This window comes from Hipposideros armiger, unplaced genomic scaffold, assembly GCF_001890085.2.
Source record: "Hipposideros armiger isolate ML-2016 unplaced genomic scaffold, ASM189008v1 scaffold_907, whole genome shotgun sequence".
Lineage (NCBI taxonomy): Eukaryota > Metazoa > Chordata > Mammalia > Chiroptera > Hipposideridae > Hipposideros > Hipposideros armiger.
This window is the reverse complement of record NW_017732257.1, coordinates 449,587-465,635: the sequence shown is the minus strand read 5'-3', so window position 1 is coordinate 465,635 and position 16,049 is coordinate 449,587. Positions and strand designations below refer to the sequence as shown.

The 16,049-nt window shown below is 37.1% G+C and overlaps 1 protein-coding gene across 2 annotated transcripts in view; it reads left to right on the top strand.

Moving 5' to 3' along the window:
* The first annotated feature begins 1,395 nt into the window (after positions 1-1,395).
* Positions 1,396-16,049, top strand: part of DEK (DEK proto-oncogene) — a 36,485-nt gene continuing 21,831 nt past the window's right edge. Inside the window, exons 1-7 of one of the 2 annotated variants that reach the window (XM_019630392.1) lie at positions 1,396-1,571; positions 1,936-2,095; positions 4,982-5,083; positions 5,337-5,446; positions 8,440-8,534; positions 9,412-9,532; positions 14,060-14,248. In XM_019630392.1, coding sequence (XP_019485937.1) covers positions 1,945-2,095; positions 4,982-5,083; positions 5,337-5,446; positions 8,440-8,534; positions 9,412-9,532; positions 14,060-14,248 — 768 coding nt within the window. In that variant the 5' untranslated portion in view covers positions 1,396-1,571; positions 1,936-1,944. Of the gene's footprint in view, positions 1,572-1,754; positions 1,818-1,935; positions 2,096-4,981; positions 5,084-5,336; positions 5,447-8,439; positions 8,535-9,411; positions 9,533-14,059; positions 14,249-16,049 lie in introns of those variants that run through there. The other variant, XM_019630390.1, reaches the window with a different exon arrangement.

Below are 16,049 nucleotides of genomic sequence, written 5' to 3'. Positions count from 1 at the left end.
TCATTTGAAGATTCTGAGGGAAAAGCAGTCCTGACAGAAAAAAGTAAGTGGAAAGCTCAAAGGTAGGAATGAGCTTGGCTTTATGGGGGACATCAAAGAAGGCTTGTGTGGCTCCAACAGCCAACTGTGTCACAGCTGAAATCAAGATTGTCAGCAACTAACTTATGTAGGACCTTATAAACTATTGTATTTTAAATTTTATTCCAAGTGTGATGGGAAGCCATTGCCGAGTTTTAATCAAGAGAGTACCCCAGTCTTATAATTTAAAAGAAAAATCACCTTGGCTGCTGTGTGACTCGTAGAGGGTGGGGGGTGGCAATGTGGAAGCCACCTGACCAGTGACAGAAGCTGTGTAGAAATCCAAGCAAGAGGACAGGATTTGAATGGCACCAGTAGAGTGGGAAATGATATAAAATTTGAGGGTAGAAATGACAGGATTTGTTTATGTTTCCGGTAGAGGTGCAAAAGGAAAAGAGAGGGTTCAATGAAAATGTCTAATTTTTGCCCTGCAACCGGGTGTCCATTCAGGCAAATTTATTTTTGTATTTGGATGGATCGTATTTCCATTAAGTCCGCTGAGTAAAAAGGATCCTTTGGGCAGCTAGTGGCTGAGGAGTTGGGAAAAAAAATGAAGAGAATCACATATATAGGGGGAGCATTTGAGGTGGGGGGGGAATACTGCGTTCAATTTTTGAAATGTTGAGTTTAAAAGGTATCTGCGAAGCTGGCTAGAACTCTGGGAGAAGCGTCTGGTCTGGGCAATACCGTATTTCCTCTATTATAGCACACACACACACACTCACACACTTTCCTCCCTATATTTAAAGGTCTGGAAAACTATTCGTCTCTGGTGACGTTAACTTCCAACGTGGTGGGGTCGTTTTCCTTACGGTGCCGCTTACAGGCGATGGGATCCTCAGAAATACATCAGAATCGGGAGTCATCACCGGCATGAACTCTGGGACCTACATGGGATCGATCAATTCGTACTTCTTGTCCATTTCTATGAAATACTGTAGTGTGGACAGCGACTCCGAGGTTTGTAAACTTCTTGACCAACAACCGCGCACACCCTCCCAGGTCCGTGACTGCGCCTCCTCTTTCCCGGGAACGGGCCGTGGAGACAATACCCACGCAGGCCCCCTGGCGTTCTTCCGTCCAGCGCCGCCCTGGAGCCCGCTTTCCCCCCCGCGCCAAGCGCCGTGGGCGGGCGACAGGCGCCCCCGTGCGCGCCCCTCCGTCAGCTGCGGGGCGACCCCTGGGGACCCCTGCCCGGTCTTGCTTCCCGGGTTTCCCGCGAAGGCGCCCGAGCCACCCCGCCCCGCCTCCTCCATCCCGTTCCCCCCACCCGCGCGCGCCAACTCCAGCTCGTGGCCCTGATTGGCCGCCGCATTCCCGCTTTCTTGCCCAAACCGCCATTTTGAAAATCTTGTTGATTCTGGGGAGCGGAGAGCGCGGTGCGCGCGTGACGCCAGACCGCGGCCCGCGCGCCTTCTCTTCGGCGCCCGCCGCTGCCTCCCGGAGCCTCCTTGTGTCCACGCGCGCCAGGCCCACGGCCGCCCGGACCTGCGGTAAGTACTGCGTCGGGGCAGGGAGGCCGAGAGGGCGCCGCGGGGCTCGCCCCGCTCCGCCGCGGCCATTTGGACGGCGGCCTGGGCCGCGGGAGGGGACGCGCGGCGCGGTCGGGCGGTGGGAGGGGCGGCTGGGCCCCGCGGGTTCCCGCCTTGGGGATGTCCGGAACGCGGGTGGAGCGGGAGGGAAGCTACCTCGGGAGAGAGGACACTGCTGTTCCAGCTGCCGGAGGAGGCAAATTTGAGGTCGGGTTTTCCTCGGCCCCCGGCTTCTTGGAGCTGTTAGGGGTCGGGTAAGTGGCGGGGTCCCCCGGTCCTTCCAGCCGGGGGCGAGGGAACCGAGACATCTGGCTTCCGCCCGCAGGGCGACAGCATGTCTTCCTCGAGCCCTGCTGCGGAGGGAGAGGGAACCCCTGACCAGCCCGCCTCCGAGAAAGAACCCGAAATTCCTGGCCCGAGAGAGGAAAGTGAAGAGGAGGACGAGGATGACGAAGAGGACGACGAAGACGAGGAGGAAGAGAAAGGTAGGGACCAAGTCGTGTCCCTAAGTGATGGATTTTACACAAAACAGGCTTATTTTTGCTCTTTTTGCACTAAGAAGCACTAAAATTGGAGGAATTTTCAGCAAGAATGTGTGCGAAATTTGTTTTATAAATAGAAGAAATTAGCTTGGTATATTCAGTTTCTTATAAAAAGATACTTATTAGTGTTGTTATAACCGAGTTTGGAGTACAGTTGATTTCTCACCATCAATATATTTTAATAACATTTCAGCATTTGACAGGAAGTTTCTAAGTTTCAGGTCTGTTTTTAAAACTTTTAGCTTTTGAAGTTACTAAGGTCATGTTTTAATCTTGTCAGTTAAACACACGTTTTGCCTTTTGAAGTTGTTAGGTTTTTAATGAAATGACACATTAGGTTATTAATGCCAGTCCAGGAAATGTTTTAATAATTTTAATATATTTGCTGGACTTCAGAGATTCTTTTAAAAGGGCTAGGGGTAGTTTCACAGGGAAACACCTTTGGTGAAAGCTGTTGCTACTTGAGAAAGTAGTTAAATGTGAAAGCAGTGAATTGTGAAAGTTAAATATGAGCTTAGTGCTTTCTCAGTTTTGTTTTTGAGGGAAGCAACACTAAATATTAATGGTTATAAATATTAACCATTATTTGAGGCATGAAACAGAAGAACCTTACAGAATTAAGAAATGGTACTATATCTGTTTATCCAACATAGATGGGGCAGTGCCTCTTTGAAGTGTGCCAGCTCCCTAAGATGTTTCCAGTCACTTTAAAATCCGCGTCAAGAGACCTTAACATTCTTTGATGATATTATATTAGCCCAATCTAGATTTCCTTAATATATGGCTACAACTCAGGCAAACTTGGGAAGAGATTTGAAGCTTTCTTCCCAAAACCGCGTTTAACTGTCAATTTCTTTTAAGCCAAAACCAGTCCATGATCAGGATTTTATAAATACAATCTGGGTTGAGATTACATGGTATGCTTTTTGTTTGTTTAAAGTCGTGGGCGCTTTAAGAAGGGAGCATGTCTGCATTGAAGTACAAAGTGCTTAGAAAAAATATTTTCTAATTGATAATACAATAACAAAATTGACTGCAATATTTACTAGTCCAAGACTTTCTCAGCACTTTTCCTCCAATTTTTTGTTTGTTGTTTTTTTTGTTTGTTTGTTTGTTTTAGTCTTTTAAAGACAAGATTTGGATTCCAGAGATGATGAATTTCAGCATGAAAATTTTAAAAATTCTCCCTAAGCAGTTTTATAGTTGTTCTAATGTATTTTTCTATTTCATTCATTTTAGGTATTAATGAAACAACTAAAATTCTGAATGTTTTTATCCTATTTAGCCTTGAAAATTTAACTCTACCACTGAGGGAAAGGAGAAACAAGGCAGTGTGAAGTCTGTGCCAAATAAGGGGTGGAATTGACTTAACTTGGCAATGGTAGGGGGTGGCCTAATAAAAGATGACTCCCAGGTTTCTGTCTTCGGCAGCTGGGTGGATAATATTACCATTTTCTGAAAAGTAGAATACATGGAGGTGAGCAAGTTTAGAGATGATTTTGACTTGTTTTGGACACATTGCATTAGGTGCCTGTAATGAAGTGGAGCTGTCCAGTTGGCATCCCCATCAGTTGATCTGAAGCTCAGGAAAATACTAGACTGGAGATAGACTAGGAAATTTTTTAGCTTGTAGATGGAAATCTAAGGCAAGCAAATGGTTTAAATCACTCAGTGAAAGAAAGCAAGTGATAACAGGTTGCTTTAGACTGCTTTCTCATCTATACACAATTGCCAGAATATACTTGCTGGAATCCTTTTTTTCTAACTAAATTCTGTGGAAATCCTTGTATCTCCAGATCTTACCTATCCTTCAAAGCCAGCTCCAATGTTTTGATCCTTTTCCACTAATCCAAAGATAATTATTCTTTCCTCGACTCTCAGAACTCTTATTTATATCTTTATTAAGGCGCTTTATCATCTTCTACTTTGGAGTATAATATTGGTGTTTCGTAGTCCCCCGGATTGATATTTCTTTCAAGAAATATTCAATGTCTTGATCATTTACTCATCTTCCTCAGTGTCTAGTGCAGCTTTGTACAAAACAGGCATTCAGCTAAATGAATGGAAGGGCCTCCAATGATAGGCAGTGTCCTCTTATTTATCTGACTATTTCAGTCAATAGGTAGGTGGTTTTAGAAAATCAAGCTTAATGTTTTAAATTTTTAAGTATATTTCTGTATTTTCTAGCTCTTTTTTAAAAAGCACTCCAGACTAAACAATTTAACATTTTGGGAATGATTAATGACCATTATTATGAACATCATTTGTTAAACTGCAAAGTAATGCCCTCTCAGTTGATTGCAGTAAATGTGAACTTGTGGAGTTTTGTCCTATCCATAGTAACTCCAAGCTGCTTTGCCTTACTTAAAGTCCTTCTTTTTCTTTTTTTGTCAGCTTACTAAATTACTGCTTTTCTCTATATCTTTTGAAGTTCTTATTATCTTAGTCTAAACTTACTGTTTTTTGAGGTAAAATAAAGTGTGAATCCCAGTTAATAGAATTATGTCTGATCAAAGAGTAGGCTTATTGAGGGCCTTGGTGATTTTTCACTTCCATAGCAATAATTGTAGTTAGATAAAAGTTTGTTTGCGCTCTGATTTTTTTTAAAAGCGAGATCTTCTGTGAAGTTGCCAGGTATGCATAATGGTACTCTAAAAAAAGTCAATGTTGCTATTAACTTATCAAGGATTTTCATATCTCTTATTTGTTTCTCAAAATCCTACTTAGAAGAGTAATGTATTAAGTCTCTGTGATTTTTGTACATGTTTATTCAATAAAGTTAATATATTCAAGCTTTTTGTTACTTAAGAAGTACTAATTAATTTCTAGAAAAGAGTCTCATCGTGGAAGGCAAGAGGGAAAAGAAAAAAGTAGAGAGGTTGACAATGCAAGTCTCTTCTTTACAAAGAGAGCCATTTACAATTGCACAAGGTAAGTTTATTCTATGTTCCTTTCATTTTTATGGTGAAAATGCCTAAATATACAAAATGATGGTCAGCGGTGTTTAGTTTTTAGTGTTTACTAAGTAGTAATATATTATTGGTATAATTTTATTTTACTTGCCCTATTAGAGCAAAAGTTACATGTAAATTATGCTGTAAAAATAATTCTCGTTAAATTATATTTGTAAATGTATTAACACATAATGGATATTTAACTTTATTATGATTTTTTTTTTTTTTAGGAAAGGGGCAGAAACTTTGTGAAATTGAAAGGATACATTTCTTTCTGAGTAAGAAGAAAACAGATGAACTTAGAAATCTACATAAACTACTTTACAACAGACCAGGCACAGTAAGACCTTTTTTATACTTCTAATCTAGTATTTATGTATTACAATAGAAGCATTATAGAAGCCTCACACTAGAAGCATAATTTTAGTCCTCAAAAATACTTTAGCAATCAGCTAGTTCAATTTCCATATCATACAAGTGAGCACACTGACACATATCCTTTTTAAATGACGTATGACAGGATATATAACTGAATAGTAGCAATTAGGATTGTAGTATCCAGGGCTCTTTCTACTGTAGGTGTTTTGTTTTTTTTTAATTAATTTATTTTTAAGATTTTTATTGGAAAATAGGGGAAGAGGAACATTGTGTTTTTCTGGGACCCATCAGCTCCAAGTCCATTCGCTGCTTTCAGTCTAGTTGGGGGTGGGAGGTGCAACCCACCATCTCATGCAGGAGTTGAACTGGCAACCTTGTACAGCTGAGCCATTCTGGCGCAGCTCACTGGCCCATGTGGGAATTGAACCGGTGGCCCTATTGCTCAGAGCTTGCGCCCCAACCAACTGCACCACCCGGCTGGCCCCTTTAAGATTTTTTTTTTTGTTTGCTTTTTTTTTATTGTTAGTTTCAGGTGTACAGAACAATGCAATAGTTATCCTTTTCACCCTTCGCACAGAAACAACCCCCCTCCCCCATCTACTGCCCTCCCACCCCCGATATCATGCTTATCTATTACAATTCCATTGACTCTATTCCCACACTCTACTCCACGTCCCGTGACTATATGTATATATAATTGTAGTTGACATACATTGTTATTCAACATCAGCTTCAGAAATACAGTGCAGTGGTCAGGCCTCTACACCGACTATGAAGTGGTCTCCCTAACAAGACATGAGTCCATCTGGCCCCTTAAAAAATATTTACAACATTATTGATTATATTCCCCAGACTGTTTTTTCTATCCCTGAGGCCATATTGTAGTTACCAATTTATATTGTCTCATCCCTTCCCCTTCTCCTTCATCCCCACCCACTCCCAACTAGCAACCCTCAGTTTTTCCTCTGTGTTACTGTAGGTGTTTTTATGCCAAACTGAAATGTCATTGTGAAATCCAAATTGTGATGATTTTCATGATCTTTAAATGTATTAGAAGATATTTATATTTTGGGCTTTTCTTAGCCATTCAGAATAAGTGATACAGTTGTTAATTATATGTTATTTTGAGCTAATGTCTGATAAATTAGATGATAATTTGTTGTTAATAGATTTGTGAGAATAAATCAGTGTTTCATTTTTAAATTATATTATACATTAGTCTTCCCGTATCTGCATGGGATATGTTCCAGACCCCCCCTCCCCGCCATGCATGCCTGAAACTGCAAATAGTACTGAACCCTATAACTATATTTTTTCATATATATATATATATATATCTATGATAAAGTTTAATTTCTAAATTAGGCACAGTAAGAGATGAACAATAATAACCAATAATAAAATAAAACAATTAAAATAGTATACTGTAATAAAAGTAACGTGAATGTGGTCTCTTCTCTCATTGTACTATACTCATATTTTCACATCAAGGAAGCACTTTACAGCTTCTCTTTGGCATACTGGAATTGCCAGCATCACTACTCGTGCACTTTGGGGCTATTATTAAGTAAAATAAGGGTTACTTGAACACAAGATTGAGATACTGCCACAATTCATCTGAGCAGGCTAAGTAAGTGATTTAATGGGCAGAGAGCACAGACAGCCAGCCTCCTTACCAGAGTTTCACTTTTCACGGTGTTAGTTATTTGGTCAACCGTAGTCCAAATATATGAAATGGAAAATTCCAGAAATAAATTCATAAGTATTAAGTTGCATGCTGTTCTTAGTAGCATGATGAAATGTCATGCTGTCCCACCCGAGATGTGAATCTGTCCAGCATATCCAGGCTGTATACCCCACCTGCCTGTTAGTCAGTAGGGGTCTTGTTTGTTTATCAGATTGATTGTCTCAGTATCACAGTGCCTGTGTTCAAGTAATACTTACTTTACATAATAATGGTCCCCAAACCATTCATATTTTTATTACAGTATATTGTTAATAATTCTATTTTATTGGTTATTGTTAATCTCTTACTGTATCTAATTTGTATGTTAAACTTTATTGTATTTATGTATGTATAGGAAAAAAAACATAGCATATATAGGGCTCGGTACTAATTGTGGTTGGTTTCAGGCATCCAGTGGGGGTTTTGGAACATAATCCTCTGAGGATAAGAGGGGGGGACTATTGTGCAGCATGGATACACTGGACAAAGGGATGATTTACATCCCAAGTGGACACCTTAAGATTTCATCACGGAACAGTACACAAAACTTATGAATTGTTTATTTCTGGAAGTTGCCATTTAAAATTTTCAGACGGCAGTAACCAAAGATGGGGGTCTGCTGTACTGTACACACAACTTCAGTATTCCATGTAATTGAGGAAAATTTGCTTTGGGATTGTGCATGGGCAAAGTAAAGTTTGACATTGTTAAGTTAGAATGTCTGAGGAATGGTATAATTTATTTTCACGTGTGTTCTCCTTTGATCCTCACAGCAATCTCATTTTCATAAGTCCTATTACTGTTAAATGATATTAACTTTGGAGGTGCTGTGTTCTTTACTTTTCAAAGAGTAAAATCTCTTGACTTTCTGATTTGGAAACTAAATATTATGTATAACTTGTATTACTGAGAGAAAGGATGTCTTTTTAAGTAGTAACATTCCACATGCCCTGGTTCTGTCAGATAATATTTAGTTGTGGTTTTATAATTACCAGCAAAAAATTTCCCAGATGGAAATTCATTCAAATTGTCATTTTTAAAAACTTAAGTTTGTAATCCTTTTATAATGTTAATATTTTTGTAATAAATATAATTTTCAATCATGAATAAGAAATGTTGAATTAACTAATATTGTAACTTGGAAGCAGATAAGAAAATAAAGATGTTTGAATTTTTTCTTGTGTACATTACTGGGTAATAAGTAACAATAATAAGAGAAACATTTTCAGGTGTCCTCCTTAAAGAAGAATGTGGGTCAGTTCAGTGGCTTTCCATTTGAAAAAGGAAGTACCCAGTATAAAAAAAAGGAAGAAATGTTGAAAAAGTAAGTTATTATTTTTTTTAATATCATGTTTTGGTTAATGTGCTTTAAATTTTATTTTTAAACATTTAAGTGTGACCACCCATACATTTTCAGTAGACTGCTAATTGTTTGCATTTAAGTGCCAAGACCTGATATGTCTTCATAACTTAACTTGGGATGTTCATTACTTTCCAATAAATAGTGACTATCAAGATTATTGAAAACACAGACATTTCTATTACTTACAAGAGTGATACACACAAGTATATCGTTAACACACAGGTAAATCATTCACACAGTCCAAATTGCAGAAGGTCTAAAGTGAATATAATAAAAAAACTCCCAACTCCTGTCCTCTGTCAGCTACTCCATTCCACTTAACAGGTAACCATTTAAACTATTTTGAAGATAATCAATTTGATAGAAACAGGGTCTTTTCACCATAATGTAAGCAAGCTTTTATTTATTAAATTTCCTGTCATTTAAGCACTATAAATAATAAAGATGATTACCTGTTCCTTCGCTGAAACATGGTAGGAACGCTGAGGGGAAAAGGTAATACTTAATCACAATCAACCAGAAGAATTATCAAGTCCATGAATTTTATAGTATTGAAAATCTTTACATTACTTTCTATTGAATTAATTCAATTTATTCTTTTACTACCTGTAAAACTTAATTGGTAAATGGTGTTTCCAGTTTTTTAATAATCATATTTGGTTGTATTTTATACATTAGTCAAGAATATAAAAAGTGCTTCCAAAATTCAGAGGAACATTGGCTGCTTTTTTAATGTTTGTAGCTGAGCCAGTTTGGTTAACTATTGCTTTTATATTGTGCAGAATGTTGATAAACTTTCCTACATAATCACCTTGATTTCTTCCATTTTCTGTTTCAGATTTAGAAATGCCATGTTAAAGAGCATCTGTGAGGTTCTTGATTTGGAGAGATCAGGTGTAAATAGTGAACTGGTGAAGAGGATCTTGAATTTCTTAATGCATCCAAAGCCGTCTGGCAAAGTGAGGACCAATTTGTATTATTTCAGGAACAAATCCATTATAGACTCTCCTTTCTCTTTTTTTATGGAACAATTTAGTTGGTTAGCAGCATTGCTGTCAACATTTAGTAATATCTACATTCAAAGAATATGCCTTCCCAAATTGACTTATCTGCAATAATTTCATGATAACATAGAATGCATATGGATATGTTCTTTGTCAGTTATAAAAGATATAAGATTAAGAAAAATAACTATTAAATCAATATCAGATGGGACAGAACTACAAACTCTAAGTATCCAGAGTTATGTATCTAGACGGCGCTGAAAGAAACAGAGACAGGTTGAGTGAGGATGAAGTGTTGTTGGGCTGGTGGGGGAGGGTGTGCAACCTGCAGTTATGCAGGAAAGACAAGATGTGGTTATATTGGAACTGGATGTTTTCTAGATACTGGAATAAAGTTATGTAAAAGTGACATAAAGCTGACCTAAAGTTTCTTAGATTGGGTTTCCAGAATCCTCAGCAGGGCCCAGGAGGTGGACAGAACGTAAAATGGCCTTATAGTTTACCCTACTCTTCTTAAAATCTAGATTAAGTTTGCCCTAATTGTTTAACAGTAACAAATAAAATCGCTAAATGAAAATGTCTATTGAAGTAGTACTTAATATGACTTTGCATTTTTAGTTTAACTCTGTCAGCAAGTATTTTCATATTCTTTCTCATTTTGGTAAGAAAAGAAAATGCGAAGCAGTCTAGAGGGCCTAGAAGTTCAGAGGAACACCATCAGTGAGTGGAGAGGGCATAAAAAATAGAAAGCAGAAAATAGCTCTGGACTTTGTTTTTGCCTGTTCTTGGTCTGGGAAACAGATTGGCTGTTTCCCAGTCTGTCTTATTTACCATTAGCTGGACAAGGACAGATAAAGGATATTTGTGTCATGCAGTTATAAACCCAAGGGGTATAGTGATATTTTTTGGTGTTTCAAATTGGCTTATTTAATGATGAGATTATCTTTCTATTTTTCTAAACTGTTACTATGGCTGTACCTCTACTTCTTTAGAATTTCATGTGACAAGTTGAACACTTTTCCCCAGCAGCAATTACTAAGTTGCCTAAGTTATGAAGGATTGTTTATATTCATCTTTTCCTCAGTGATTTTCAAATGTGTTGGTTTCAGGACCCCATTACCCTCTTAAAAATAAATAAGGGACCCCCAAGTGCTTTTGTTTATGTGGGCTATTTTGATGTTTGTTGTATCCTAAATAAAAACTGAAAAATTCTAAAATAATAGCCTACATGTTAACAAAAGTAATATTTTGTATGAAAAATACTTTAAAATTAGCAAGAAGAATGGTATTTTATGTTTTTGCAAATCTGTTCATGTCTGAGTTAAGAAAAGACAACTCTTCTTATTTGCTTCAGCATTTCAGTTTGTTGCAATGTATTGTTTTGCTTAAAGTATTTGAAGAAGATCCAACCTCACAAAGGTATGTAGTTAGAGAAAGGAGGAATGTTTGAAAAACCCTTTCAGAAAATCGAGGATATCCTTCTTTGATACAACATAAAAACTCCATCCAAAGTGGTAGTTTCTTAAAGTTTGGTTGTAATGTGGTATCTGAAATCATGTTAATGAACTTGGACCTCTTACCTGTGCATGATTGTGTAATACGCATTCATCACTTGGGACATACAGGTTTTTTTAATTATGCAGATCTTCCAAATGTTGGCACATTTCATTAAACACTTTCAAAAGGTCACATTCATCAATATAACCACCATCTCAATCAGACAAATCTATAATTATTAAGAGGCTGTCAAGTTCATGGTAGTGGACTTTAATTTTCCAAAATTCCAATTTTTCAATTGCAATTTTAAAATTTATCATTGGAAATAAATACTGTCAGTTATTTTCCTTAAAGTGACAGGGTCATGTTCTTTATTTTTGAGAACATTGTATACCAAATACCTAAGTAAATAGGTATAGTTTTTCAATGTTTTTAAAAATGGTATTCTATGAAAACAGTAACTAGCTTAGGTCACAACTCAATTGTACAAGTGTTTTTCCTTTAGCAAACCAGTGAACTTCAATTTGTACTCTATATTGTACGTTCCGTTTTGTTGGATGGATATTCTAAAGACATGTACACAAAAGTTGGAGAGTTAATACAGTTAATATTTACTGCTCCATCAAGGACATTCCCAAGAGAAACACCTTTTTCCCCTGCTAGTGTGTAGTTGTGAGGAATAGGATTACTAGCACCATTTGCTGCCTCAGCCTTGATCAGCAGCTCTATCTAAGGTAATCAGTACAAATGTCAACACAGTGAGAGAGCAAATAAATAATGTTTTGGTATTACTGTGAAAATAGTTTTGACCTGGTAGGCTTCTGAAAAGTTGTCAGGAAACCCCAGGGTCTGTGAACCACACTTTGAGAACCACTTTCTTATCCTTATGGAATCTAACTCTTACATCCATTTTTCATATTGGATTTCATGTGTTTTCTGCTGAATCTAATGGTATCCTAAGCTATTTTCTATTTGTCACACACTTCCATCATTTAAGAAAAACACTATAAACTCATTAGGACTAATTTCTCTATAATACTGTTGAATTAACATTGTTTTACTATTCTTTTGTACTTCTACCTTGATTATTTGTTAATCAGGTTTTGTTTCCAAAAAGTGATGATGTTGACACTGGATTCTGATGAACAGATATAACTATTTTTAGAACCAATATAGGAAAACTAAAGCATTTACATATCATTACAATTTTTTAATTAAACACTCATCATTTATTTTTGAAAGTTACATTTTCTTGATTGGTTACTTGAATGATTTAGCAGCCTTTCATTTTTTTTGTAGAGATTTATTCAGCACCCATTCCAGTTGTCATGTTACTAATTCCATATACAGATTATATTCTCACTACCTGCATCTGGTTCCTGAGCTGAAAAAGTGAGGGATGCCACATTTTTCTAATACTGTACATTTGAGTCCTGGATTTCATATAGTGAGTAGTGAAAGTTTAGACAGTGAAAGTTACCGTTTGTCAGTGATATTAAAAAATTTATCTAAATGGATTTGTTTCTTGGTAATAGTAATAGTTCACATAACAAGGATATCTGTATACATTCAAGGAAGTTTCTTATAGAGAACCCCTCTGAGAAATATCTTTGGTCCACTAACTTAGAATTCCTGAAGTGACCTACACTTAGATTGGCTGTTTCCCAGACTGCCTGTACAAGGGTAGGTTGTTTGGGCAATTTAAAGGCTGTTTTGTAGATTGCCTGAGAGCACTATATGACAAGCAGCCACTTTTTCTTAATTTTTGTGTATGTGACAGGACCCTTAATAGTGGATGTTCCTAGGAGAGAAGAGACCATTGGTTCTGTTAGTATCATGAAAGATACTTCCAAAAGTTATCACTAACATTTATACAGTTGTATATTTTAAGGTTGTATTATGGGATTTTTCTTAATGTTTCTGTTTGTGGCAAAAATAAAAACAAAAGATACTCATAATTTCAGAAATAAGATTTTAATTCCTTTAATTCCTTTGTTTATGGCAAAATGAAAACAAAAGATACTCTTATAATTTCAGAAATAAGAAATAATATCTTTTCAGATCTTTTATGCAGGGTTTTATGGTTTTCAACTTCAAAAGTTAGCAAATTCTCCCATAAGAAAGGATTTAAAAATTAAATTTGTTGGTTAACATAATCAAATCATTTTCCTCACATGATCTAGTCTGCTTTTTAAATATGCATGTTTTGGGGTGGCTGGTTAGCTCAGTTGACTAGAGCGTGGTGTTGATAACACCAAGATTGCCAGTTCGATCCCCGCATGGGCCACTGTGAGCTGCGCTTTCCTTAAAAAAAAGAAAAAAAAAGTATGTTTTAATTGAAGATCAAAGTCAGAGCAATGCACTTAATTTGTGGTTCTTCGTTTCATAATTAACATATTCAGTACTTATTGCATATTTACAATCATCAGTTAGACTATAATCCTGGCATTATTGAATATAGAGCCCAGAGGTAATGTGACTATAAAATATATAGTTCATAAATTCAGGATTTGTAAAGTAAGATTTTATCTCCGTTATGGATGGTTCCTCCCAGTCCTTTGATTGGAGGGCTCCCTAAAACAAGAAGCTTCTCTGGCAATGGCAGTGCTAATGCTTATAAGAATGAAATAAATTATAGTAGGCCTAACTCAAAATATTGTCCTGATGAAGTGTACCCAGCTGTCTGAGCTTAACATGATATGTACTTGGGCTTCTAGTCTTCCATGTCAGAATATAGAATGCATATTTAAACATTTGTGAAGTCTTTTGCCTAGGTGTTTCAAATACAGATGAAAGGGTATTGGTTCAGACAAAAAGATTAATTTAACACATTAAGTTAAAGATGAATTATTCTCTGTAAAGCTGCTAAGCTTGGAAATACAATTTCTTGAGATAGGAACAAGAATTGAGAAGTAGTTTTCATAAACAGTTGATTGATTTGGAAATAATACCTCATTGGTATTATCTTTATTTTATTTTATGCAGCCATTGCCAAAATCTAAAAAAACTTCTAGCAAAGGCAACAAAAAGGAAAGGAACAGTTCTGGAATGGCAAGGAAAGCTAAACAAACCAAGTGTCCTGAAATCCTGTCAGATGAATCTAGCAGTGATGAAGATGAAAAGAAAAACAAGGAAGAGACTTCAGAGGATGAAGATAAAGAAAGTGAAGAGGAGGTAAAATGTTGGTTTGTTTGTTTTTTTCCCCTCATTTATTTCCGTGGGGAGAGGTAAATACTCCTGCTACATAATAGGTATAGCCAGAAAACAGATTCTAGGAACTATCAGTACCATATTGGTTGCTTTTCATTCCAAAGACACAGAAATAATAGGTTGGTGTAAACATAATTGCGGTTTTTGCATTGTTGGAATTTGCCTTTGATGTTGGAATACTTTCTTAAATAAATGTGGTGCTGTTATACATCATTTAACGCGCATTTCTCGCCTTATATTTTTTGTTAATGACTTATTACTTGCTGTTTATTTAATATGTATTTTAGACTATGGAAATGATTTTAGACAAAAAGCAAATTCGAGCAATTTTCTTATTCAAGTTCAAAATGGGTCATAAAGCAGCAGAGACAACTAACAACATCAACAACGCATTTGGCCCACGAACCACTAACAAACGTACAGTGCAGTGGTGGTTCAAGAAATTTTGCAAAGAAGACGAGAGCCTTGAAGATGAGCATAGTGGCCAGCCATCGGAAGTTGACAATGACCAATTGAGAGCAATCATCGAAGCTGATCCTCTTAAAACTACACGAGAAGTTGCTGAACTCAATGTCATCTATTCTACGGTCGTTCATCATTTGAAGCAAATTGGAAAGGTGAAAAAGCTCGATAAGGTGCCTTATTAACTAACCGCAATTCAAAAAAATCGTCGTTTTGAAGTGTCATCTTCTCTTATTCTACACAACAACAATGAACCATTTCTCGATCGGATTGTGACGTGTGATGAAAAGTGGATTGTATATGACAGCTGGCGATGGCCAGCTCAATGGTTGGACCTAGAGGAAGCTCCAAAGCACTTCCCAAGGCTAAACTTGCACCAAAAAAAGGTCATGGTCACTGTCTGGTGGTCTGCTGCCAGTCTGATCCACTATAACTTTCTGAATCCCAGCGAAACCATTACATCTGAGGAGTATGCTGAGCAAATCAATGAGATGCACTGAAAACTGCAATGCCTGTTTTGGTCAACAGAAAGGGCCCAGTTCTTCATGACAATGCTCGACCGCACATCGCACAACCAGTGCTTCAGAAGTTGAACGAATTGAGCTACGAAGTTTTGCCTCATCCGCCATATTCACCTGATCTCTTGCCAACTGACTACCACTTCTTCATGCATCTCAACAACTTTTTGCAGGGAAAATGCTTCCACAACAAGCAGGATGCAGAAAATGCTTTCCAAGAGTTCGTCAAATCCCGAAGCATGGATTTTTACACTACAGGAATAAACAAACTTATTTCTCGTTGGCAAAAATGTGTTGATTGTAATGGTTACTATTTTGATTAATAAAGATGTTGGAGCCTAGTTATAATGATTTAAAATTCATGGTACAAAACCGCAATTAATTTTGCACCAACCTAATAGTTAAGTATAAACTCTTTCCCTAAAGCTTTTAGCTTTGTTGATATGTCAGTGTGTAAGAGTTGGTAAAGAGTGAGGTTGGTGTGGACTGGATTTGAGCTGGGCCTTGACTAGAGTACATCAAATTGGAAGGGAAAGGGTGAGGAGGGGTACATATCCTGAACAGGAACACAAAGGAGCAGATTTTTTGAGAAATTTTTCATAGTACATTAATAATTTATGATGGTCTTAAGTCATTTTAACCTGTTTTATGCAAAAAGCAAGAAATTTAAGGACCACCAGTTTTTCTCAGCTCAGGGATTTTTTAATGAAAATAACAGCATTTGAAGTTTATTTGATTGGTGGGCAAGTTTTGTATCACTAAGGAATGCCTGCCATTTTCTTTTA